The 25,451-nt window shown below is 40.5% G+C and overlaps 1 protein-coding gene across 1 annotated transcript in view; it reads left to right on the top strand.

Annotated features, from left to right (window-relative positions):
* Positions 1-23,431, top strand: part of LOC109429227 (uncharacterized) — a 31,152-nt gene extending 7,721 nt beyond the window's left edge. The window contains exons 5-8 of the mRNA XM_062857632.1: positions 6,569-6,912; positions 21,960-22,203; positions 22,263-22,355; positions 22,414-23,431. Of these exons, the coding sequence (XP_062713616.1) occupies positions 6,569-6,912; positions 21,960-22,203; positions 22,263-22,355; positions 22,414-23,382 (1,650 nt within the window). The 3' untranslated portion in view covers positions 23,383-23,431. The remainder of the gene's footprint in view (positions 1-6,568; positions 6,913-21,959; positions 22,204-22,262; positions 22,356-22,413) is intronic.
* Positions 23,432-25,451: the final 2,020 nt, after the last annotated feature.

Raw genomic sequence — 25,451 nt, 5'->3', positions numbered from 1 at the left:
GAACACTACCGGTTTAGATATGGTCTGCTACTATTTCCCTGCTAACCGTTCATCAGGTTACCGAAAATGCCGCTGTTTGATGTGTCGTATGAATGAGTCATGTTCAATTTTATAATTGGCCGCTTCTGGCGGGACACCCAGAACGGGTTCCGGAACGCTACCACTTCAGATATGGTCTGATACTATTTTCCTGCTAACCGTTCATCAGGCTAACGAAAATGCCGCTGTTTGATTTGTCGCATGCATAGGTTTGGTTCACGTTTGGCCACTTCCGGCGGGACATCCGGAACCAGTTCCGGAACACTACCGGTTCAGATATGGTCTGATACTATTTCTCTGCTAACCGTTCATCAGGTTACCGGAAATGCCGCTGTTTGATGTGTCGCATGAATGAGTTATGTTGAATTTAATATTTGGCCACTTCCGGCAGGGCACCCAGAACCGGTTCCGGAACACTACCGGTTCAGATATGGTCCGATACTATTTTCCTGCTTACCGTTCATCAGGTTAACGAAAATGCCGCTGATTGATGTGTCGCATGCATAGGTTTGGTTCTCGTTTATGTTTGGCCACTTCCGGCGGGACATCCGGAACCGGTTTCAGAACACTACTGGTTCTGATATGGTCTGAGATTATTTTCCTGCTTACCATTCATCAGGTTATCGGAAATGCCGTGGTTTGATGTGTCGCATGCATGGGTTTGTTGCATTTTTATGTCTGGCCCCTCCTAGGGGTACCGGTCCGAGACACCTAAATGGCCATAACTCCGGAACGGCTGGACCGATCCGAACCATTTTCAATAGGAAACAATGGGACCAGATTCCCCGTCGAATGAACCATCGGTCGTTAAAATCGGTTGAGATTTAGTTCAAAAAAGTGACGTGAGTTTTTTTGTCCACATACATACACACATACACACACACATACACACATACATACACACACACAGACATCACCTCAATTCGTCGAGCTGAGTTGATTGGTATATGTGACTCAACTCTCCGGGCCTCCTATCAAAAAGTCATTTTTGGAGTGAACATATAGCCTTTCCAGTACACTTAGTGTACGAGAAAGGCAAAACATCTTTGTGAATTCTTGATCCCAGAAGGAATCACAGCAATCATGTTTGAAGAAATCTCTGCTGTAATTGGATGAAGAAATCCAGCAATGTTTTTTAAAGAGTCCTAGGATCACTCCAGGAATTTCTCCGAAACTACTGCTGTGATTCCTCCGGGGATTTCGCCAAGCACTTATCCAGGAAATATTGTTGGGATTACTCTTGAGATACAGATTATGTTCCGGTTGGAGTACAGTATGAAGCAGGTTCCTCCGGAAGTTATGTTCGATCACCACATCAGGTAGTGCCTAAACGGTGCAAAACTGCAAATGAACATAGTTCAAATCGAAGGTAAATGTGTAAGTTTTAATGGAAATAGAGTAAATTTAACTGCGAATCATGAAGGCAAACACGCTGTGTACCGAAAAAGAACCCTTTTAATAAAAATCAAACCCGGTGATCTATCGGAATAAATCCGGCCACTTGGACCATTCAGAGGTTCTCTGTCCACAAACTAGATATCACGCCAACATGGATTAAAAAAATTGAAATAGCAACCATAGTTCCCATTAAAATAGGATTTTTTTTTGCCTGAAATTTCAACTTGTAAAAATTTGTAATATATATTTTATATACCGTAAAACGGGGTATCATTGATCAGCGGGGTAACATTGACCGGCTTGATCGACCTCATGTAATGTTCAAACAAACATTTTTAATTGAATCAGTTTCTCATCACGAATGGTATTTTGTAATCTGCTATTATTTAGCTATTAAATGAAATGGAATTCATGAATATTAAATTGCACAAACATTGAAATCGATTTTCTTTAACGCTCGAGCGATACTGCCGTAATTCTGCAAAGTGACGCAAGCAAAGCAACATTGATTGTTTTGATCCATTTTTTTGGTTTTAATGCATAAAACTCTTGCTCATTCTCTAAGTTTTTTCCATAGATGATAGATTACGACTAGATCTTGCATTCTATTACTGCAGGCATACCACAGTGTTATTTTAACACCAGATATAATATATAATATACCAAAAATTATCAACATTTTGAATGGCGCTTACGTCACTTTACAGAATTACGGCAGGATAGCGCTGGTGTACAGTGATAGACATTCGTTTAGCCGAGACCAAAAAAAGTGTCAGGATACTCATACAAAAGATTTTATGATTAAAGTTTTTTATCGTAGTGATAGTATATCCTGTTTTATAAAAATGTGATACATTAAACTTACATATACAGTCGACTCTCCACATGTCGATGTTCTACATCTCGATATCTCTCCCTATCTCGATGGTTTGGTCAGTCCCTTCAATCTGCGTACATTTTACCTTTCTACATATCGATATCTCCTTATCTCGATATCTCTCTATCTCGATGCGATCTCGTTGGTTTTTGTTCTAGATTTTCTCTCCATATGTCGATATGCCCCTTTTTACCGGTTGCTAGATCGTATTTCTTAGGTGCAAAACATTCTCGGAAGGCGAACTGACATCTGTTTGTTGACGGTTTTTCCTAGTTACGGACGATGTTTTAATCTAGTGTGCATTACAAATTGGTTCTTGAATTCGATATCTCCCTATCTCGATGGTCCCTTCAATATCGAGATGTAGAGAGTCAACTGTACACTGAAACAAAACCGAGGGTAAAAACCCTTCAAATGTCATGTTTTGCCTAGACATTCGTTTAGCCGAGGTATATGAAAAATTGGTTTTCAATAGATTTTTTGCAATTTCGTGAGTATATTTCGAGGATATACTCCAAGGCATTTAGTTTATAACGTGTTAGCAAGATAATTGGCCTTAAAAGTTTATTTATTTGTGAAATTCAGAGAAATATTATAAAAAACTAGCCGGATAAGGGGCCGTCCATATACCACGTGGACAGAAAATTCATGGTTTTTGACCCCCTCCCCCCTCCCCGTGGACAAGCGTGGACTTTTCATTGACCCCTACCCCCCTCCCCCAATGTCCACGTGGACATCCGAAAAAAAAGTTTTTTTTTTCATATTTCGAAAATAAATGGAAAAAGTGATTTTTAAAAGTTTTTTTTTAATATTGTTTTCTTTTTCTTCGTGAACAATGTCTTAAATGTAATTGAAAACTTTATAGAATACAAATATTCTATAGCTTTACATAAAATACAAATAAGTAGCACAAAATAGGTACCTACAAGTTGCCAATATTGTTTTTAATTCAGCTTAATGTTTGTGAAAATGTGGGTTCGATACCCGCTCCAGTTGATGAAAATTTTTCGTTAAACTAAAAGTTCTTCACTGCGTGTATTCGTGTGATGTCCATCGCCTAATGTCAATGATTGTTCAATGTTCAGTCTGTACAGCCTCTGGTTGAAGACGGTGTTTTTAAACATGTTTGTTTAATCTATGATTTTCTGATTGTTTTGTTGAATTAAGGTAATTTTAAATCCTAGATTTTTGTTGAGATAAGATTATACTTCTTGGATTCTTACAAAAAAAAACAAGATTTACAGCAACTAAACTGTATTGCTAAGGTTTAGACTTTAATATCCATTAGAAACATCTTCAATTTTAAAGGAATCCACAAAAATAGTTTTTTTAAGTAAACCTGCAATTCCCTACATGTATTTTGAAACTTTGAAGTAGTTTAAAATTTTGATTTAAAACTTCGACAAATCCATACAGAACTTCAATGAAAATTTTCTGACTGAAAAACCAACATTTGCATGGTCTACACTCCACTTTAAATTTCCATAATATTCTTCGATGAAGAAAACTAAGTAATTAGAAATACTGATAATCTAAAACAAATTAGTCTGTGAATCAATACCATGATTTTTTTTCCTTGAAGAAGTAACTTACAACTAAAACACAATGTATAATAAAATAAAATGAATGAAAGAACTGTTGAAGAGAATCTCATCAATAATGCGACATAATTTGTTTCGTTTGTAGATTCTTGTTTTCTAATTTTGATGTCAATGTTGTCCACGTGGACATTTGATGAACCCCCACCCCCCCTCTCCGTGGACAAGCGTGGACTTTTCGCTAACCCCCTCCCCCCTCCAAGCTGTCCACGTGGTATATGGACGGCCCCTAAGAAGAAGCGACGATAAACAAATTTATTTAAGAAAAATGATTTCTGTAAACACTCAAACGTAAGCTAGATTAGCAGTTTTGAAAATATGGCACAGAATTATTGTTAAGAATGTTCAAATGATTGCATAAAATGTCATGAAAAAATTAAGTATATTGGTTTTTGGTTGGTTAAACTTTAAAATGGGATTGATAAAAGCTAAAATAAACAGTCCTGCATTGAAATAAAGACGTGCCCTAATGCCTGTGGAGTATATCTGTTTGATATTAGCATTACTAAATGAGTTGGAAGACTGCAAAGTGAAAGAACTGCAAGAAGTGTCAGATTTTTTGTACCCTGTCTATTCAAAAGCAGATGCTCATACAAAAATGCAAGATATGGTCAAACAATTGGCTTATTTCATTCAATCTGAAGAAATATATTATTATTGAGTCTAAGTTGTGAACCACATTCATTTTTAACCTGATTTATTTGAAAAGAATGTCTAAATTTTGAAACAAGTAGTTCATGCTAGAAATTTGAATACTTTCGGTGCCATTTCTCGAAATATGAGCCGTTCAATGTATGTTATTTCAGCCAGAATACAGTCTAGAAGATATTGGGAGCTATTAGAAGACGTAATAGTAGTAAACGCTGTGATTTATGCAAGTAAAACCATCATTTTTCATCAAAACAATACTTAAATACGTGATTTTTGTGATGGTTTGCGTTATTTTTTTCTGTTAAAAACATTGTTTTTCGTAAATTTTCAACCTGCTTAGACCATGAAACTTTCATAAGATTCTTTTGAAACACTTCCGATTAAAATAACTACATCAAATCTCAATTTAGAAACATTTACTATATTATGACATATTTATATGAGATGCATGCAAAACTAATATGGCAACACTTCCAAAAACGATCTAATTCATGATTTACAAGTTGATCTATAATGCAGATCACCACACAAAATGACTTTGTTGGATATTTTTCGAAATTTGATGGTTTTTATTATGGAATTCTAAAAATTGTACAATTCGGCTAAACGAATGTCTAGGCAAAAAATGACATTTGAAGGGTTTTCACCCTCGTTTTTGTTTCAGTGTATATGTAAGTGTGATGTATCACATTTTTATAAAACAGTACTAGATATACTATCACTACGATAAAAAAGTTTTATCATAAAATCTTTTGTATGAGTTTCCTGACACTTTTTTGAAATTTTTTTAGCCTCGGCTAAACGAATGTCTATCACTGTATTTTGTACAACACGTTGAAAAAATATCGCTTTTTGTACTCAGCGTAATACTGACGGTGGTGGCCAACCGCGCGAGTTACAGAAGCTTAACTGTGTTTCATAACACATTGAGGTGCATTGTCAAACATTCATGCTTGTTATGAATACTAGTTGCAATATTAGGTTAGAAATCACTGTATAACTTCAATATGATATCCTAAAATTGGATTCCATAAACAAAGCTCTTGAAAAGGTTTTTTTTTTCTATAAAATATACAATTTAATCATAGCAGGCTATCAACTTCATTGCCTACCTTTAGGCGTTATTCGCGGTTTAGTGGATTTTAATCCTTAAATAACTCAAAAAGTACATGGCTTGTAATAATTTGGACAACATATTTGAAATCATAGACCCAAAATTTAGTAAGTAAGGGTATTTTCAACACGAACGAACATTGATCACTGACATGATCAATGGTACCCCAACAAAACCAAAAATTAGATTAAATAGCGTATTTTAACCTGTTTTAAAGTTTCATAATACTTTTTCGAGTAGCTTTACACATAGTCAGAGGGTCAGTACTTGTTTTAAAAATATAAAACATGTCACGTTTGCTTTAACAAGAGACTTAATCAAGAAAGATCGAAAGTTTTGATCAATGTTACCCCGGATTACGGTACCTCTATGTATACCAACTTTACTATTACTAACATTACATAAATAAAATAAATATGCTAATGTTTTTCCAAATTACCTTTATTTGTGAAAATTTATAGCAACAGCGGGTTAATTCAATCAAAGGCAGCAATATCAATAAATCAATTGATTACGACTAGCACTCCTTATCATTTAAGTGTATTTACTTCACTCGAAGAAATTTGCATGCTAGAGTACCTCAGCTATCAGGCAGCTCGATGATCTCATATCAAACCCCAGTCGAGTAATGCACCATCATCGAAACGAAAGGAGATACCAGAATGATTTACACAGGTCAAAAACAAATCGAATGGAAACGTTGGGTCCGTTAAATAACCAGAATACCAGATGTAACCAAAAATAGCTGCTTCGTTTTCCAGCCTTCTTGGCAGCGTCTCCACCCGGTCGGAGATCGCAACAAAATTATCAATTGCCATAGGACGCGTTCGCGCGTGGAGAAGTCAAACATTATCTATCTAGCCTGCCCGGCCTGGCATAGCAAATTCACAGCGAAATTTATTTATCAGCCACGACGACGACGACGACTCTGGCCCTGGCAATGAAATAAACACAATTGGCTCTGATTTAGTTGGGTTGGGAGCTTCGCTGACCGGAGCGTCTTCAGTCGAATTTCTGCATCCAGTGCGACGAGTTCTAACTTTCGAAATGTGGTGGACAGTGTTGGGAGTTTTGGGTGGCATTTTCAGTGCCATCTACCTGTTCCTGTCGTGGAATTTCGACCACTGGAGAAAAGTGGGCATCAAAGGACCGAAGCCGAAACTGCTGTTTGGAAATCTTCCGAATATTCTGACACAAAAACGACAGATTTACTACGACCATCAGAAAATTTACAAGTAAGTGAGGTCTTTTAAGTCTTTTAAGGGCCCTTATGACCACAATTGTAAAGGCGTGGGTATGCAGCATGACCATGATCGGTTCGATTCCCGGTCGGTCCAGGATCTTTTCGCAATGGAAATTTCCTTAACTTTCTTTGACATAGAGTACAATATACACATGCAAAATGGTCATTTGCCGAGGAAGCTCTCAGTTAATAACTGTGGAAGTGGTCCAAGAAGTGCTCATAGAACACAAGCTGAGAAGTAAGCTTTGTCCCAATAGGGACGTAACTATGCTTCACATACATAGAACTTTGCCCGTGCAAGACATATTTTTGTATTCGATCCGTCTCAATACCGTGGTAGCGATCTGATGTAGAGATCAATACAGTTGGAGCAAAAATAATATGAGAAGCAAAGTTGAAACGGAAAGGATAATACAATCTGATTGTGTAGTACAATATTGACTCAGTAGTGTTTTCAAATGATATAAGTAATCTCATCAATAGCATAGCATAACATGAATACTTGCACAAATCTTGGATGGAGTTGCAAAGTTGAATATATCCATTTACATTGCTGATGTCGCTACTATCTACAATGTCATAGATTCACTCAGCTCCACACACCTGGCCAAGTCCTTGCAAGCATTTATAAATCTCTTCATCAAGTTAGAAAGAGCCCAGAACTGAAGCAGCTTCCAATAGATGAAAGGATGTTGAAAATAGCGAATTTTCAACTTATATGGAGTTGTATAGCAAATATATACTGAAATAGAATCAGGGGGGGGGGGGGGTGGGGGTAAGACGGACATGTTTAATAAACACTCTATTTTGACAGTGTAAACAATGTGATAATTAAAATTTTATCTCCATACTATATACTTCAACTAAGGTACTTTACAGTCTGCAAGCCGATTTTGCAATAAAATTTGATTTTCCATGACTTTTGAGATAATTAAAAAGTGATCTCCATATGTATGTTTTTCGACAGTGTGGGTAAGACGGACCGGTAGGGTGGGTAAGATGGACACGTTTGGAAATTTAGCTAATACGCCTCTAATTGTGTTGAATGATGTTTGTGGCCGTTTGTATTCAGTAGATCAATCATAGTAGAATCTAAATTTGGCCTTAAATCTTTTAGCGAAACGTGTTTCTGCAAATTAAAATCTATTTTGTAAATTGGAAACCTCCATAGACTGATAAACGCCTAACAGTATGCAATACCCTGGTAATTTTACAAAGTTCAAACTGTTGCAACAACAAAAATTCTAATAAAATGAATTTTTGAATAAAAAATCAATATGAAATGCTTTATACGGCTTCCACAATCATTTTTTTACTCCATAGATTTCAATCTGTGAACAATGTGTGGGTCTTAATGTATTTCTTACGGCACTATCAAAGTAACCCCAACACTGTCCGTCTTACCCACCCTCAAGGCGGACCGTCTTACCCCCACACAACGCAAAATATTCATTCCACCACCGTTATTTATAATCCATGAAATTAACCTCAATGTCGTTGTGTATAGGATGGAACAGTTTAAAACTACTGGGAAACTCAAAATAAAATGCAAAAACTTAGCAATTTAATGTTAAAAAGCTTATTTACTGCCGCCCCAAAATTAGATCCCAGCACAAAAGCGTATAGCCTGATAAATGATTGATTATTTTTTGCACTTTTGACATATGTATTCTCTCATGGAGTGGTTCAATAGTCATCAACTGATAAGAAGATAGAGTTTATTGTAAAAGAAAGTCAAATTTCAGCTCTTAAGTGCCAGAACTAGTCGGTGGTCCGTCTTACCCCCACCCCCCTATTTATAAATAAATAATATTGGAAAGATCTCATCAATTGTAGTGTGGTTTTTGTGCTTCAATGCCGATCATCTAATTCTGATATAAGTAATCTCATCAATCATACAAAAATACTAGAAAGCTTTTGACACTCACATTTTTTTCTTTTTACCTTTGTAACTTTGGATATCGGAAACATGAAAGCACGATTCAAATGAATATGACATAGTTAATCAAGACACTTTTCATGCGTGCTCGACGAATGTAAACGTTTGGAATCTTAGGTCAACGCAAAATTCTTCGCTTCCATATTCATAATGAACAGTAACAGGTGATTACGGTTAAAACTGATGTTCAACAATGTATTTGAAGAAAATAACAAAGCAGAATCCTTAGCTTCCGAGATAGTAAACCCAGTTCTTTATGTTAGTTAGTGTCAGGCCCCGATGAACATGAAACACGAAAAGAATACGATTTGTTCCAATAACAACAATCCTAGCAACGAAAAAAACTTGCGATTGCATTCAAAAACTCGGTACGAGTAATCGCAAATCCACCAACTTTATCGGGACCAAGTATACCGTAGGTTCGGCATCGTAGCGCTGCAGCAAGTTTGTAAGATCAAACGTATCCATCTACCAGAGCTACGAAAATATTCGCAAGCAAGGAACAGTTTTTACCGTGATGGGCGGAAGAGTGACCTATAGTGGCGCTTACATCGACTCTGACTACTACCTGGTAATGGTGAAATGGCGCCCAAAACTATCAATCATTCACAGTTTGCCGTACCGGCGATTCGTCACGGTACAATCTATAGCGAAAAAACAACCGAATGAAATCGTCTCCGCATACTTATTCGAGGTAGCGTTGCCGGACCAGAGCAAGCTCGTTGTGGCCTATCGAGAGAACTGCTGTGACAGTAAGCATTCATAAACGACGTAGCCAAGAGCACAGTCTGGTACTTGGAACGGAGTCAACAAAATGAAATATTCAACGAGGAGTACAGAAAGATTTTGGAAAAGAAAGCAGCGTAGCCGCTTGTGCTGAAGCTGAGGAGTAGTGGTTCAAGCCGGTAGCGATCCCAAGTAACATTTTGATACCCAATTAGTCTTTTGAGGTATTACAAACCGTCATAAAACCTAATACCCTTCATTTTGGTTTTATAATGGTTCTAAGAACCTCTTCTGGTCTATTTGACTAGATAATGTAACTGGGGATGGATCCTCTCGGTACTCCTGGCGAGACCTCGGAATACCATGGAATACAGGAACTCGACTCGAAGAAGCAAGGCGATGAATCCAAAAATCTCCTGAAAGTCGGTGATTCTCGCTGGCTATAATTGGATCACCAGGACACAGAGTCTGCAAAACGGTGAGTCAATAAGGAGAGCGTCCAATATAGCTCTGGTCCTCACAAGTTCCTACCTCATGCTTCCACGGGTCAAGAGACGACAAAGACCGCCAGCTAAGAGATGTGTGCTTAGCTGGTAGTGCAGCCTGGGCACTGTTGTCCTTCTGACTTCAGCTAGATTGCGGAGGTACGATCCGAGTGTCTGTTCACCAAGGAGATGCGGCTCAAACAGCGTCTGTTCTGGCATCCAGCGGCTGAGTGAGAAACGCTGCACCACGCCCAGCTAGATCCAAGGTGGTAGCCCCATCAGCGTGGTCGTCCCAGTGTTGGTTGGGACGTTAAACAGAACTGGCACGATGGCTGTTGGCTATGGGGCCAACTGCGCTGGTACTGAAGGGGTTGTTTTCCGCGATTATAATCACCGTCAATAAAAACACAGGAGTCTCGGTGTAGTAAACGGTAGATTATAATATTCCTGAGAAATAGCAATTGTATATATATATGTTTAGTTAGTTTTAGTCTTTAAATTCACATTGATAGTTTGTTTTTGCCTTTCTCGTACACCAAGGTGTACCGAAAGGCTATATGTTCACTCCAAAAACGAAAATTTGATAGAGCCTCCGGAGGGGTCAAGTGTTATATACCAATCAACTCAGCTCGACGAGTTGAGATGATGTCTGTGTGTGTGTATGTGTGTGTGTGTGTGTATGTATGTGTGTGCGTATGTGTGTGTGTGTGTACAAAAAAGGTCACCTAACTTATAGATAGTAAACATCAACCGATTTTAACGACCGAGGGTTCATTCGACGCGGAATCTGGTCCCATTGTTTCCTATTGAAAATGGTTCGGATCGGTCCAGCCGTTCCGGAGTTATGGCCATTTAGGTGTTCCGGATCGGTACCCCAGGGAGGGGCCAGATATGAAAATGCAACAAACCCATGCATGCGACCCATCAAACCACGGCATTTTCAATTATCTGATGAACGGGAAGTAGGAAAATAGTCTCAGACAATATCCGAAGCGGTAGTGTTCCGGAACCGGTTCTGGGTGTCCTGCCGGAAGTGGCCAAATATAAAACTGAACATATCCCATGCATGCGACACATCAAAGAGCGGCTTTTTCGATAACCAGATGAACGGTAAGCAGGAAAATAGTTTCATACCGTATCTGAACCGGTTGTGTTCCGTAACCGGTTCCAGGTGTCCCGCCGGAAGTGGCCAATTAAAAAGGTGAACCAAACCCATGCATGCGACACATCAAAGAGCGTCTTTTTCGATAACCAGATGAATGGTTAGCAGCAAAGTAGTTTCAGACAATATTTGAACCGGTAGTGTTCCGGAACCGGTTCCGGGTGTCCTGTCGGAAGTGGCCAAATATAAAACTTAACATAACCCATGCATGCGACACATCAAAGAGCGGCTTTTTCGATAACCAGATGAACGGTAAGCAGGAAAATAGTTTCATACCGTATCTGAAACGGTTGTGTTCCGAAACCGGTTCGAGGTGTCCCGCCGGAAGTGGCCAATAAAAAATGAACCAAACCCATGCAAAGAGCGGCTTTTTCGATAACCAGATGAACGGTAAGCAGGAAAATAGTTTCATACCGTATCTGAACCGGTTGTGTTCCGAAACCGGTTCGAGGTGTCCCGCCGGAAGTGGTCAATTAACCCTCGAGCAGTCGCGTCTTTGGTTACCTGCAACGACGCCACACTCACGCTATGTACCAAAAGCATGCATTTTTCATGGTGCGTGTACTCAGTACACGACGCGACCGCTCCCGGGTTAAAAAAGTGAACCACACCAAATAGTGGCTTTATCGATAACCATATGAACGGTAAGCAGGAAAATAGTTTCATACCATATCTGAACCGCTTATATATTAAACTGACGAAGATGAAGAGGTGAATACAACTGAATGCGTCTGACGATGACCGAAGAATAGTAGGTCGAAACGCGTATCGCTTAACAAGCTGTTTCCGATATTTGTCACCAATAATTACCAATCAATCAAACATATCTGAACCGGTTGTGTTCCGGAACCGGTTTCAGGTGTCCCGACGGAAGTGGCCAGTTAAAAAAGTGAACCAAACCCATGCATATGAAACATCACATCATCAAAAATGTTGGATAACCAGATAAACGGGCAGCATGAAAATAGTCTCTGACCACACCTAAGATTACCAGCAGTGTTGCAGAATCAGGATTGGATGCATCGCTAAAATTACGAATTGTGAACAAAATCAATGCAAGCGATAAATATGCGTAAAAGAACAAAATCTTAATAAAAATTAAATCGATCTTGTCAAATCACACCATTTTAGATTCCTGAGACGTAACACTAGTTTACAGCATTTTTGAACTCGGTAAGCTGATGATCATTTTTGGTGTAGAATCATGCCCTGAGTTCGAAAACGCGAAGGAAAAAAATTACAGTAGAGCGGAATTTTTTTCGACTTTCCATACAAGGGTGATGATTTGAAATCGATTTTTGTTCTATTTTTAAGCAACGTCGCTCACTTCACACATCTCATTCTCCGTAATCAATGCTCCGATTGAGCTGATTTTTTTACTGTAACTAGCCTACATATAATATGTCAAATGAACGTTTAAAAAGAATTTTTAGATTGTTTTTTTCTTATTGAAAAAAATACTTTTCTTCATATATTTTTGGAAATTTGGCTAAAATTTAAGGAGATCGTCCCTAAAACTCGCCAATATCTTGAATTTCATCAATCTGACGCAAAACCTGCATTCAGATGATCGAATGGTATTGTATTCAGCTTTCAATTTATGGAAAAAGATTTGAAATTGGTTGAACAAAACGCAAGATATGTGAATTATAGTAAATTCCATATTTTTAAAAGTTGTAAAACTCGATATTGAGCTAAAACTCAAAAACTGCTCTACTTAAAATTTTTTGAAGCACGGTTTCGAAATCAGTGCTAAATTGTGCTTCAAAAATTTTGGTCGTTGACAGAAGTTCACGACTTTTGTTTTATTTTGTAAACTAGTGTAATTATACAGTAAGATGAATCAACGTTGTATGGGGAAATTTTAATTTTATAGCATCATCAATACCCTTTTGCGGTTCAAATTATTACGCACAATTTTGATGCAACTGGTTGAACCCTCGCACTCTGTAACACGGTTGAAATTTGATAGGTTTTATTATAAGAAATTTCACTAGCTTGCACTTTTTTTGTCAAATTTTACATAAATCTTATAACCAATGTTAATAAAATAAAGGCTAAAGTGTGCAGAAAAAAAATTGCCGAAATATCTTGATAATGATTGGCATCCAGTGCTAGTGAAGGTGGTCAAACAGTCAACTGAGAGGTTTGATATTTTTCAGCTCTGCTTATACGTTCAACATAATACATAGCTGCAGAATATGAGCCATCAATAAGTTAATAAATTCGATTATGGCTTTGATATATATGTTGCTTTTCTGAATAAGGCTGATACATATTTCTTAAGTCAAAAGGGGCCACCTTTGAAACTTTTTTCGGAATTCATCATTTTGAGGAAAGGCACAAATAAATAGGAAAGATCGGGGCATAATGGACACCCGGGGCGAAATGGACACCCCTATTTTTGCCGAAACCGTTGACTTTTATGCTATTTTTTTAATGCATAAGTATAAAGGAAAAAATCATCGTTCTATTTTTAAAAAGTACCATTCATATGCCTCCAAAATAACCTAAATATCATTGAAATTGAAATATGCTTTTCATATGGTGAAATTCTTATAATTTCAACGCAGCAGCAAATAAGGTATTACGAGTGTTTGAATGTGTCCACCATAAAAAGAAGTGAATGCTTCCTTTTCTGCATGTATACGTAGATTTAGCAATGGATAAAGTATTTTATTTGTGATTAGAATTCACTCAAAATAGAAATTTCAATGTTGTAGGGGGATTAGGGGCATAATGGACACCCTAAGCAAATGAGTACGTTAGGCCTGTATAACAGAGTAAAACTTAACATATTATCAGTAGACATACAGCTTTAACTTGTTTCCTACGCCTTTCAATCATTTGCAGCAGGTAGAATGTCTTTATTGTGAAGAAATAATGAATTGTAAACCGTGTATTTTTCAGAGCTGGCAGGAAAGGCACGGGGCGAAATGGACACCCATCGGGGCATAATGGACACCCCTGCATATTTTATGCTAATTCTTTGGTTACATCGATCAGTTAAGTAATTTGCCTACGGAGATCAATACCACAGATATAATACTTCATATTAGACGAGTTTACATAACATCAAAGTTAATTAAATAAACTTTAGGCTAAAATAATCGGATTGATTTTTTCCAAACTGTCTAAAACGCCTAACAGTATGCAATGCGCGTACATCCATTCGTAATTGCCAGTGTTCATTTCGCCCCGAATCGACTACAACAATAAAATTGCTATTTTAAGTAAATTATGATCAAAAGTAAAATACTTTATCCATTGCTAAATCTTCGTTTACATGTAGATAAGGTAACAATTCACTTGTTTTTATGGTGGACACAATCCAACACTCGTAATACCTTATTTGATGCTGCTTCTAAATTATAAGAATTTCACCATATGAAAAACATATTTCAATTTCAATGATATTTTGGTTATTTTGGAGCAATATAAATGGTACTTTTGAAAAATAGAACCATGACTTATTCCTTTACACTTATGCATTAAAAGTTTTACATAAAAGTCAACGGTTTCGGCAATAGCAGGGGTGTCCATTTCGCCCCGGGTGTCCATTATGCCCCTAATCCCCCTATATCTGTGGTATCGATCTCCGTGAGCAAATTACTTAACTGATCGATGTAATCAATGAACTGGCATAAAATATGCAGGGGTGTCCATTATGCCCCGATGGGTGTCCATTTCGCCCCGTACCTTTTTTGCCAGCCCTAAAAAAAACACACGGTTTACAATTCATTATTTCTTCACAATAAAGACATTCTATACTTGCTGTAAATGATTGAAATACGTAGGAAACATACTAAAGTTGTAAGCCAACTGATAATATGTTGAGGTTTTCTCTGTTATGCAGGCCTAACGTACTCATTTGCTTAGGGTGCCCATTATGCCCCTAATCCCCCTTAACCAATAAATTTTTAAATTTTAAAGTGAAATTAGAGTCCTCCAGAAAATTTATTACCAAATCCGATGAGTTAAGCGGATTTGCTCAATTGTTTGGGTATTTTTTCATCAAATACATTAATTATTTATCAACTCTACTCCCCCATTGATAAGTCAACGAGCACTGTGACAAAAGAAGAAAATGAAATTTATTCCGTTCTAGAGTATTCTCAGAAATCAGGAACACTTCGGCTTATGGCTCTTGAGTACATATTCGACGAGAAAGGCACTATCACCACTAGGTGGATTAATCTGGTTTTTAAGCATTTGAGTGTCTTGTGTGTCCATGCATGATTTCTGTCTGTACAATGTATGTTATCTGTCGACTTACGTTTAGTCCCCTATAGTCGGATCGCACACTTCGATGTCGGTCAAGTCAGCAATTCCGTGACTGTATAATTCAATAGTTTAGATTAGAAAATAAGATAGCTATTGTAAAGAAATTTCATTGCATGTCTTCTTACCAAATTAGTTTTAGTTGTTGAAATTGGTTCGAACTATGCAGATAGAATAAGCTTTCATAGCACACAATTTTCTAGCTAGATTTTAGGACAATTCAATTAGATTTAAGTTAATTTATATAATCATACTTTTACCTAGCCAGACGTTAAGAATTAGAACCTAAATTTATGATTAGAACCAATAGCTGTAAGCACTATATCAATAATTGTTACACCACTGATCACTTTTGGGAGTTAAGCTAAGTTGTTTGTTTTGTTTTAATCCTCTTTCTACCTACATTTGACAGTCATTGTTGTTACCTGTCGTAGTGAGTGTGCGATAGTGTTCGGTGTTCAAGGTAGATTAGGAATAAGGTGCGGTGGGGGCGATAGCCTCGCCAACAATGGCCCTCCGGCGAGACAGGAGTGTTGGCGTAGGCCCAATAAGCCACCCGTAAAAATCCCCATTGCGAAAAAAGGATAGGAGAAAAGCATAGGAGAAAATACGACTCGATACAACCGGCAAAGACCCACGCGACGAAATAAGGACTACGATTGGAAACTTAGAACATGGAATTGCAAGTCACTAGGTTTCGCAGGATGTGACAGGATAATCTACGACGAACTACATCCTCGCTACTTCGACATCGTGGCGTTGCAGGATCTTTGTTGGACTGGACAGAAAGTGTGGAAAAGCGGGCATCGAGCGGCTACCTTCTACCAAAGCTGTGGCACCACTAATGAACTGGGAACAGGATTTATAGTGTTGGGCAAGATGCGACAACGTGTGATCGGGTGGCAGCCGATCCACGCAAGGATGTGCATGTTGAGAGTTAAGGGCCGTTTCTTCAACTACAGCATCATCAACGTCCACTGCCCACACGAAGGGAGACCCGATGACGAGAAAGAAGCGTTCTACGCGCAGTTAGAGCAAACATACGATGGTTGCTCGCCGCGTGACGTGAAAATCGTTGTCGGCGACATGAACGCGCAGGTAGGAAGGGAGGAAATGTACAGACCGGTAATCGGGCGAAACAGCCTGCACGCCGTATCGAATGATAACGGCCAGCGATGCGTAAACTTTGCAGCCTCCCGTGGTATGGTAGTCCGAAGCACCTTCTTCCCCCGCAAAGATATCCACAAAGCCACCTGGAGATCACCCGACCATCAAACAGAAAACCAAATCGACCACGTTCTAATCGACGGTAAATTCTTCTCAGATATAACCAACGTCCGCACATACCGCAGTGCGAATATAGATTCGGATCACTACTTAGTCGCTGTATGCATGCGCTCAAAACTTTCGACAGTTATCACCACGCGTTTAAGTCGAACGCCGCGGCTCAACATCGAGCAACTTCGTAACGTAGAAGTGGCTCAAGACTACGCGCAGCAGTTAGCAGTGGCCCTACCAACGGTAGAGCAGCTTGGCGCAGCTACACTTAAAGATGGCTGGAGGGACATCCGATCCGCCATAGGTAGTACCTCGTCTACAGCACTAGGCTTCGCGACTCCGAATCAAAGAAACGACTGGTACGACGGCAAATGTGAACAGTTGAAAAACGAGAAGAAAGCAGCATGGGCGAGAATGCTGCAACACCGTACGAGAGCGAATGAGGCACGTTACAAACAGGCGCGGAACAGGCAGAACTCAGTCTTCCGGATGAAGAAGCGCCAGCAGGAAGAACGAGATCGCGAAGCGATGGAAGAGCTGTACCGCGCTAAGGACACACGAAAGTTCTACGAGAAGCTGAACCGCGCAGAGGCTTTGTGCCACAAGCCGACATGTGCCGAGATAATCACTGGAATATTCTCACGAGCGAGCGTGAGGTGATCGAGAGGTGGCGGTAGCATTACGATGAGCACCTCAATGGCGACGTTGCAAGTACCGAAGGTGGCGTGGTAACAGATCTAGGAGTATGTGCACAGGACGAAAGACTTCCGGCCCCTGACCTTCAAGAGATTGAGGAGGCGGTTGGCCGGTTGAAAAACAACAAAGCCGCTGGAGCAGATCAACTACCAAGCGAGCTTCTAAAATGCGGTGGAGAAGCACTGGTGAGAGCACTACACTGGGTCATTACCAAGATTTGGGAGGAGGAAGTATTACCGGAGGAATGGATGGAAGGTATCGTGCACACTCAAAACAGATTTGCGGGCTCGGCAAAAACGCGCACAGCCGTCTGCTCAGTAAAACTATCAGCTGATATCCCAGCAAAAAGTGACATTTGTTAGCTGACTCTCAGCAAAACGATTTCCGAAGCTCAGCAATGAACTGTCAAAATTGCTGAGATCTCAGCAAAATTGTTGTTTGCTGATTACTCGGCTGTGCAAATCTCGGCAAAAGAATGGAAAAATGCTGATATCCCGGCAATCCGAATTAAGTGTGTGTGTCCTATCTACAAAAAGGGCGACAAGTTGGATTGCGGGAACTACCGCGTGATCACACTACTGAGCGTTGCCTACAAGATACTCTCTCAAATTTTATGCCACCGTCTATCACCGATTGCAAGAGAGTTCGTGGGGCAATATCAGGCTGGATTTATGCGTGAACGCGCTACAACGGACTAGATGTTCGACATCCGCCAGGTGTTGCAGAAATGCCGCGAATACAACGTGCCCACACATCACTTGTTCATCGATTTCAAATCGGCGTATGATACAATCGATCGAGAACAGCTATGGCACATTATGCACGAATACGGATAACCGGATAAACTGATACGATTGATCAAGGCGACGATGGATCGAGTGATGTGCGTAGTTCGAGTATCAGGGACACTCTCAAGTCCCTTCGAATCTCGCAGAGGATTACGGCAAGGTGATGGTCTTTCGTGCTTGTTGTTCAACATTGCTTTGGAGGGTGTAATAAGAAGAGCGAGGATAAACACGAGTGGGATGATTTTCACGAAGTCCGTTCAGCTGCTTGGTTTCGCCGATGATATTGATATTATTGCTCGTAAATTTGAGACGATGGCGGAAACGTACATCCGACTAACGAGTGAAGCCAGGCGAATCGGATTAGTCATTAATGTGTCAAAGACAAAGTACATGATGGCAAAGGGCTCCAGGGAGGAATCACCGCGCCCGCCACCCCGAATTCATATCGACGGTGATGAAATCGAGGCGGTTGAAGAATTCGTGTACTTGGGCTCACTGGTGACCGACGACAACGACACCAGCAGAAAAATTCAGAGGCGCATTGTGGCAGGAAATCGTGCCTACTTTGGACTCCGCAGAACTCTACGATCGAATAAAGTTCGCCGTAACACGAAGTTAACCATCTACAAAACGCTGATTAGACCGGTCATCCTCTATGGGCACGAAACATGGACCCTACGTGCAGAGGATCAACGCGCCCTTGGAGTTTTCGAACGGAAGGTGTTGCGTACCATCTACGGCGGAGCGCAGATGGAAGACGGGACTTGGAGAAGGCGAATGAACCACGAGCTGCATCAGCTGCTAGGAGAACCAACCATCGTCCATACCGCGAAAATCGGGAGGCTACGGTGGGCGGGTCACGTCATCAGGATGTCGGATAGCAACCCGACTAAAATGGTTCTCGAGAGTCATCCGACCGGTACAAGAAGACGTGGAGCGCAGCAAGCTAGGTGGGTCGACCAAGTGGAGGACGATCTGCGGACCCTACGCAGAGTGCGGAACTGGAGACAAACAGCCATGGACCGAGTGGAATGGAGGCGGCTACTATGTACAGCAGAGGCCACCCCGGCCTTAGCCTGACCGGTAAGTAAGTAAGGACACAGGGTCAGCTGACCTTTACGACATGGTTGGAAAGGGCTCGTTGAGTGTCGTGGTTCAATCGTGAAGTATAGGCCCTTTACAATTGGTTGTTGGACACTGCAGTGTTTGCCGGCAACTCTAGACTGGATAAATCGAGAAATTTCTCTGGGATTGGCACCCTTTTCATAGTGATATGTCTTCGACTTGTCACACTGTGTATGGGAGGATTCACATTTCACACATGACAAACTATAGTATTCCTAATGAATGCTCTCTTCTTACGTGGTTTAAGGCCGTTTCAAAATAATGTGATGGTTTTACTTTAGAGTTGTTAGAGGACTCCCCCTAAGCAGCCTCTGATCGCTGCCTGTTTCGGGAGCTAAAACAAGGCGTTCATTCTCATCAAGACGGTAATTATCAGCCAAGTTCGTGGATAGCTGAACTATCCTCAGTGAGCAGCCAGGCGAAGTCCAACTGCATCTAATGTTGCTCCGCAAATCCCGATGTCAGGATGCGGCCCAAGATCTCCTCGTGAAGGTTGGAGTACTCCTGATAGTACAAGTCTAACTTCTTCTCGTACGCCAGCCAGCAGGAGCAATGATCTCACTTTCAACGGGTCGCAGATTTCCTCCACCAGGTTTACGATGACATGCTAGATCCTGTGTGATACGCATAGCCTGAACTTCACAGAACAATAGTAAAAGAACCAATCTCAAGTCTCATCCACATGAAAGGCGATCATTTGGGGGCCTTTGGTTTTTGGGGAGTTTTGGCCTTTGTCTTGAAAAAGACTAAAATCATTCGGCCGAAACGTCACGAGTGTAGAAAACAATTTGTTCTCGACTTAAAGATTGAGAAAGCTACCCGAAACATCGATCAAACATCCAAACAAAATCCTCATTTAACAGTAGCCATATGCAACTGAACAAGTTTTTTTTTACCTAGAAAAAAAAGTTGAAATTCCAATCATCTATAACACTGAGTCTCCTTAAAAATATTCTGATGGAAATTATAGAGATATTGCTTACATTTCTTGGGGAAATGTCTTGGAAAAACATTTGCGTCAAGCACTTGACGAGCGTACCTGGGGGTTTCAGAGGCGTTTCAGGGGGTCTCAAGAGGTTTCAGGAAAGCTCCAGGATGCTTCAGGGGCATTCGAGAGAGTTTAAGGAGCGTTCGCGAGGGTTTCGGTGGTGTTTCAGTGCTTTTAATGGGTTTCATTAGCATTCTAGAGTTTCAGGTGCGTTCCTGGGGTTTTCAAGGAGTTTCAGAGGTGTTCCAAATGGTTTCAGGGGCGTTTCAGTTGATTTCATTGGAGTTCGAAGAGTTTTCAGGGTCATTCCAGGGGTTTTCAATAGATTCCAGGGGCATTCCTATGCGAATAATGGAGATTCAGGGGTTTTCAAATGATGTCAGGGGCTTTCCAGGATGTTTCAGGTGCGAACCAGAAGTTTTTAAGATGTTTTAGGGGTGTTTAAGGAGCTTCGAAGGCTTTACACGAGTTGTGGGGCGTTCCAGGTGTTCCTGGTGATTTCAGTGTCATTTTAGAGATTTCACGGTTGCTTCAGGGGGTTTCAAGAGCTCCTGGGGTTTCCAACGGGTTTCATGGGCGTTACAGGTGCTTAAGTGGCGTTCCAGAGGTTTCAGAGATGCTTCAGAGGATTTCAAGTGTGTTCCAGGGGCTTCAGGGGTGTTGCAGGGGTTTTCGATGAGCTTAAGATGCGTTCCAATGTATTTCAGGGTTTCAGCAATGAGTTTCAGGGGTGCTCCAGGGATTCCAATAAATTTCAGTGGATTTCCAAGGGCTTATTGGGTTTCAAGGGCGATTCAGTGCCGTTCCCGGGGTTTTTAGGGGTTTAGGAGCATTACAGGGCGTTATGCATGGAAAAACTAATGAAAACGAAAATTATAGAGCTAACTGTTCAACAATCGGTGAATTACAAAAGCGGCGTTTTTTAATGAATTGAAGTTGATGTTTAAGGCAAAAGTTGTCATCAAAATCGTTCAAACAGTGCTGATGAGTACACTTTTGATGAATGTTATTCAGAAATTTTTGCTAAGGAAATCCTTGGAAGATACACATCCGAATCCTTGAATTTCTGAACAAGGTTTTCGAAAAAAAAAACTTTATGAAATGCACACAAGATAAATCATCTTAGTATGTATATCTGACAGAGCATGTAATGAAATGACAAAAAATAATATTGAATTTGGATCAAAGATTGCTTGAAAAGTTTTTGGTAAAAAAAAAACGGCCAAAGTAGGAGAACGGAGCCCGAGTTCTTGGTAAAAAACTGCTGTAGAAAATATATTAGATACATCCCAGATTTACTTAAATAAGCTTCCAAAAAACTTTAAAAATGTTTATTTTAAAAATTTCAAGCATTTGGCGATAAATTTGCCGAAGATATTCTAAATTATTTTTGACAATATAGTATAGTACTTGGCTTTGACTGTTTAAAATTTCCTAAAGAATTTTGGGAATTTCGATAGAAATTCCTACATTAATTGTCCATTATATATTTCCAAATGAAATGCAACTTAGAAGAATAATTGACGTAGCTTATGTTCAAATCGTTAATCACAACCATCTTTCCTTAACAGTGACTTCAAATCCGAGCCCGTAGTGGGTTACTTCAGCGTTCGGACACCCCAGCTGATGATCCGTGATCCAGAGCTCATCAAAGAGGTGATGATCAAGGGCTTCCGTTACTTTGCGGCAAACGAATTCTCCGATGTTGTGGATGAAAAGTCCGACCCCCTGTTCGCTAGGAATCCATTCAGTTTGTCGGGAGAAAAATGGAAAACACGCCGAGCGGAAATCACACCGGCCTTCACGAACAACCGGGTATGTATTGAAATGCGCGAGCAAATTTTCAATATTTATTTATTTCTTCTATTTCTCAGATAAAGGCTCTTTCCACCCTCATGGATGAAGTATGTGATCGGATGACAGCATACGTTAAGAAACAAAGTTCAAGCGCTCTGGACACGAAAGAAGTAATTTGATGAAATTTATCGATGTGCTTTGCTCTAATGAAACATTTTCTATTATTAGCTCATGGCCAAATACACCACCGATGTCGTTTCCAACTGCGTATTCGCCATCGACGCACAGTCGTTTTCCAAGGACAAACCAGAGATCCGGGAAATGGGTCGACGCATTATGGACTTCAATTTCGCAGCTCAACTAATTCTGATGGTGACAACATTCTTGCCATCGATCAAAAATTTCTACAAATTTTCATTCGTCCCCAAGGAAGTTGAACACTTCTTTATTCGCATAATGCAGGATGCCATTCGCCATCGTAAGGATAACAATATCGTTCGAAATGACTACCTTGATCACCTCTTGTCCCTGCAAGAGAAGAAACAAATTTCGGAAATCGATATGGCAGGTCACGGAGTGTCGTTCTTCGCCGATGGTTTTGAAACATCCAGCTTGGTAATGACATACTGTCTTTACGATTTGGCATCTCATCCAGAAATACAGAGCCGGTTGAGAGACGAAATTCGCAATGTCCAAGCCAACAAAGGCGGAGTGAATTATGATACAATTGGAGAAATGACCTATCTGGATCAAGTTCTTAACGAGTCGCTCAGACTGCATCCAATCATTCCCGTTCTGGCGAAACGTTGCACTGAAGACACGGTCCTGGTTGGACCGAAAGGCAAGAAAATACCGGTATCAGCTGGAACTGCAGTCACTATTCCATACTTTGTTCAACTCGATCCACAGTATTACCAAGATCCAGAAAAATTCGACCCTGATAGATTTTCGCCCGAAAATGGCGGAACCAAGCCTTACAGAGAACGAGGAGTTTTCCTCCCATTCGGCGAAGGACCCCGAATGTGCCTTGGAATGCGATTTGCCATTGCTCAGGTGAAGCGAGGAATCGTCGAGATATTGGACAAGTTTGAACTAACGGTGAATTCAAAGACGCAAGTTCCCTTGACTTTTGAACCAAAAATGTTTATGTTGTACCCGGTAGGGGGCATCTGGTTAGACTACAAATCTATCAAATAAATCTAGTGGTAAGACTTTTTTGCGTATAAAATATACTCGCTTATGAAAATCTTGTTTTTTTTTTAAGAAGATGAAGAAAATATCCCACATAACAATAGCACACACAAACAGACGTCCCATTTCAAAAATTATTCGATTTGGAAACCTTTTTGCCCAATGCTAAAAAAATATTCAAAAAGATAGTTAGATCAATGTACGATGTGAATGATAAAAGCGTTCAACAGTTTGTGCTAATACAGCTAACTGTTGCTAATACAGAATGATTTTTTTCCCAAGGTTCTGAAACACTTCTTTAATTACTTCACTTTTGGATCTAACTCTCTCAAAAACCTGCTGGACATGACTAAGCCGGTCGCACACAACGAGTTGTCATCGGATCACTTTCCTGTAACGTTCAGCGTCAGGCTCTCTGCTCCAATCATAGCATCAACACCGAAGTACCGTTGCTACTCACGAGCGGACTGGCCGCGATTCCAGCGTGAAATCAACATTATGTTGGATTTGCTCGATCCGGTCACTACAACCCTCAATAACGAAGCTGACGTTGATTCCGCCATTCGGTTCCTGACAACAACGTTATTGGACGCTGAAGCTGTTTCGATCCCGGAAGTCCAGAAAAGTACCTACAAAGTAGCGGAAATTCCAGAGACTAAACGTAGATTGATCGCGTTGCGGAACAAACGCCGGCGTCAGTGGTACAGAAGAAGGGATCCTATCTACTGGGACATTGTGCTAGCGCTGAACCGTAGAATCCGACAAGAATGTGATCAGGCGAATTACAGCAGATTCAACGAGACTCTTCGTTCGTTGAACGGAAATCGCGACGCATTGTGGAAAATAACAAAGGCTTTGCGGAAGTCGATCAAGTACAGTCCACCATTGCGCCAAGATGACAGCATGGTTGCTTCTCCTCTAGAGAAAGCGAAACTTCTGGCAAGGAGTTTCGCGAAAGCGCACACTGATCAGCTGCCAGACGATCCTAAAACAGTCACAGCCGTAAATAAATCAATCGCTCTTATCGTTCAGACTGACTTGACTAGAGGTCATCCGTGGCTGATTCGTTCAAAGGAAATAGCTCAAATCATATGAAAGCCCAAATCAAAAAAAGCTCCTGGTCCGGAAAAAAAAACCGAAACTGTGTGCTCAAGAAGTTACCTCGTAAAGCCGTCATATTTCTCGCAAAAATCTTCTCTGCATGTATTCGCTTTGGATACTTTCCAACCAGTTGGAAACACGCCGTGGTAATCACCATTCCGAAACCGAATAAAGACTCCTCGATTCCATCCAACCACAGAGAACAGACGTCTATCTTTGCTTTCTGCCTTGTGTAAAACTTTGTAACGGTCATATCAGAGTATGTGGTTATGCTCCCGTTGCGTGGCGCTAGCATCCCATCACTTACATTGTTGTGTTGTCATTTTTGTTTCCGGTGTTCGCCGTTTTTGGTCGTTTGGCGCTCGTGTCGCTTTGTGGGTTAGTGTGATTTAACGGTGAACCCTGCCATCGTGTGGTCAAATCGAGTTTATAAGTAGGGCAGTCTCCGTTGGTGGCGTTGAGGTACACTTAAATTGCTTACACACGATTTTGACGCATTGTTATTCGAGCTTAAACGTCTGTTCTCTGTGGTTTTATTGCTTCGGACTCCGATCCAGCTATTGTGATTACCAAGCTGCAAGCAGCCCATTGGGCTGAGCCCAAAACGCAATCGAAAGGTATCAAAAGAAATGGAAGATTAAATCAAATGCTGACAAGTCTCAAGCAATCTTCTTTACCCGGAAACGAAGTCCTCGAAAACTCCCGAGAAACGAGATTACAGTTTGGGGTCGCCAAGTTCTTTGGTTAGACGACGTAGGATATCTGGGCTTAACCCTAGACCGGAAACTGACTTTTGCCGCAAACATAAAAAATGTTTTAAGCAAGTGTGACAAACTCATTGGGATGCTCTACCCGTTGACAAATCGCCGTTCACACCTGGACATAAACTCTAAGCTGTTGCTGTATAAGACGGTGTTCAAACCAGCGATAACCTACGGTTTTCCAGCATGGTATAATTGTGCAGCTACTCACTT

The sequence above is a fragment of the Aedes albopictus genome, chromosome 3 (assembly GCF_035046485.1).
Source record: "Aedes albopictus strain Foshan chromosome 3, AalbF5, whole genome shotgun sequence".
In the NCBI taxonomy this organism is placed as follows: Eukaryota; Metazoa; Arthropoda; class Insecta; order Diptera; family Culicidae; genus Aedes; species Aedes albopictus.
Note: the sequence above shows the minus strand (reverse complement) of the source record. Positions and strands in the feature narration are given on the sequence as shown.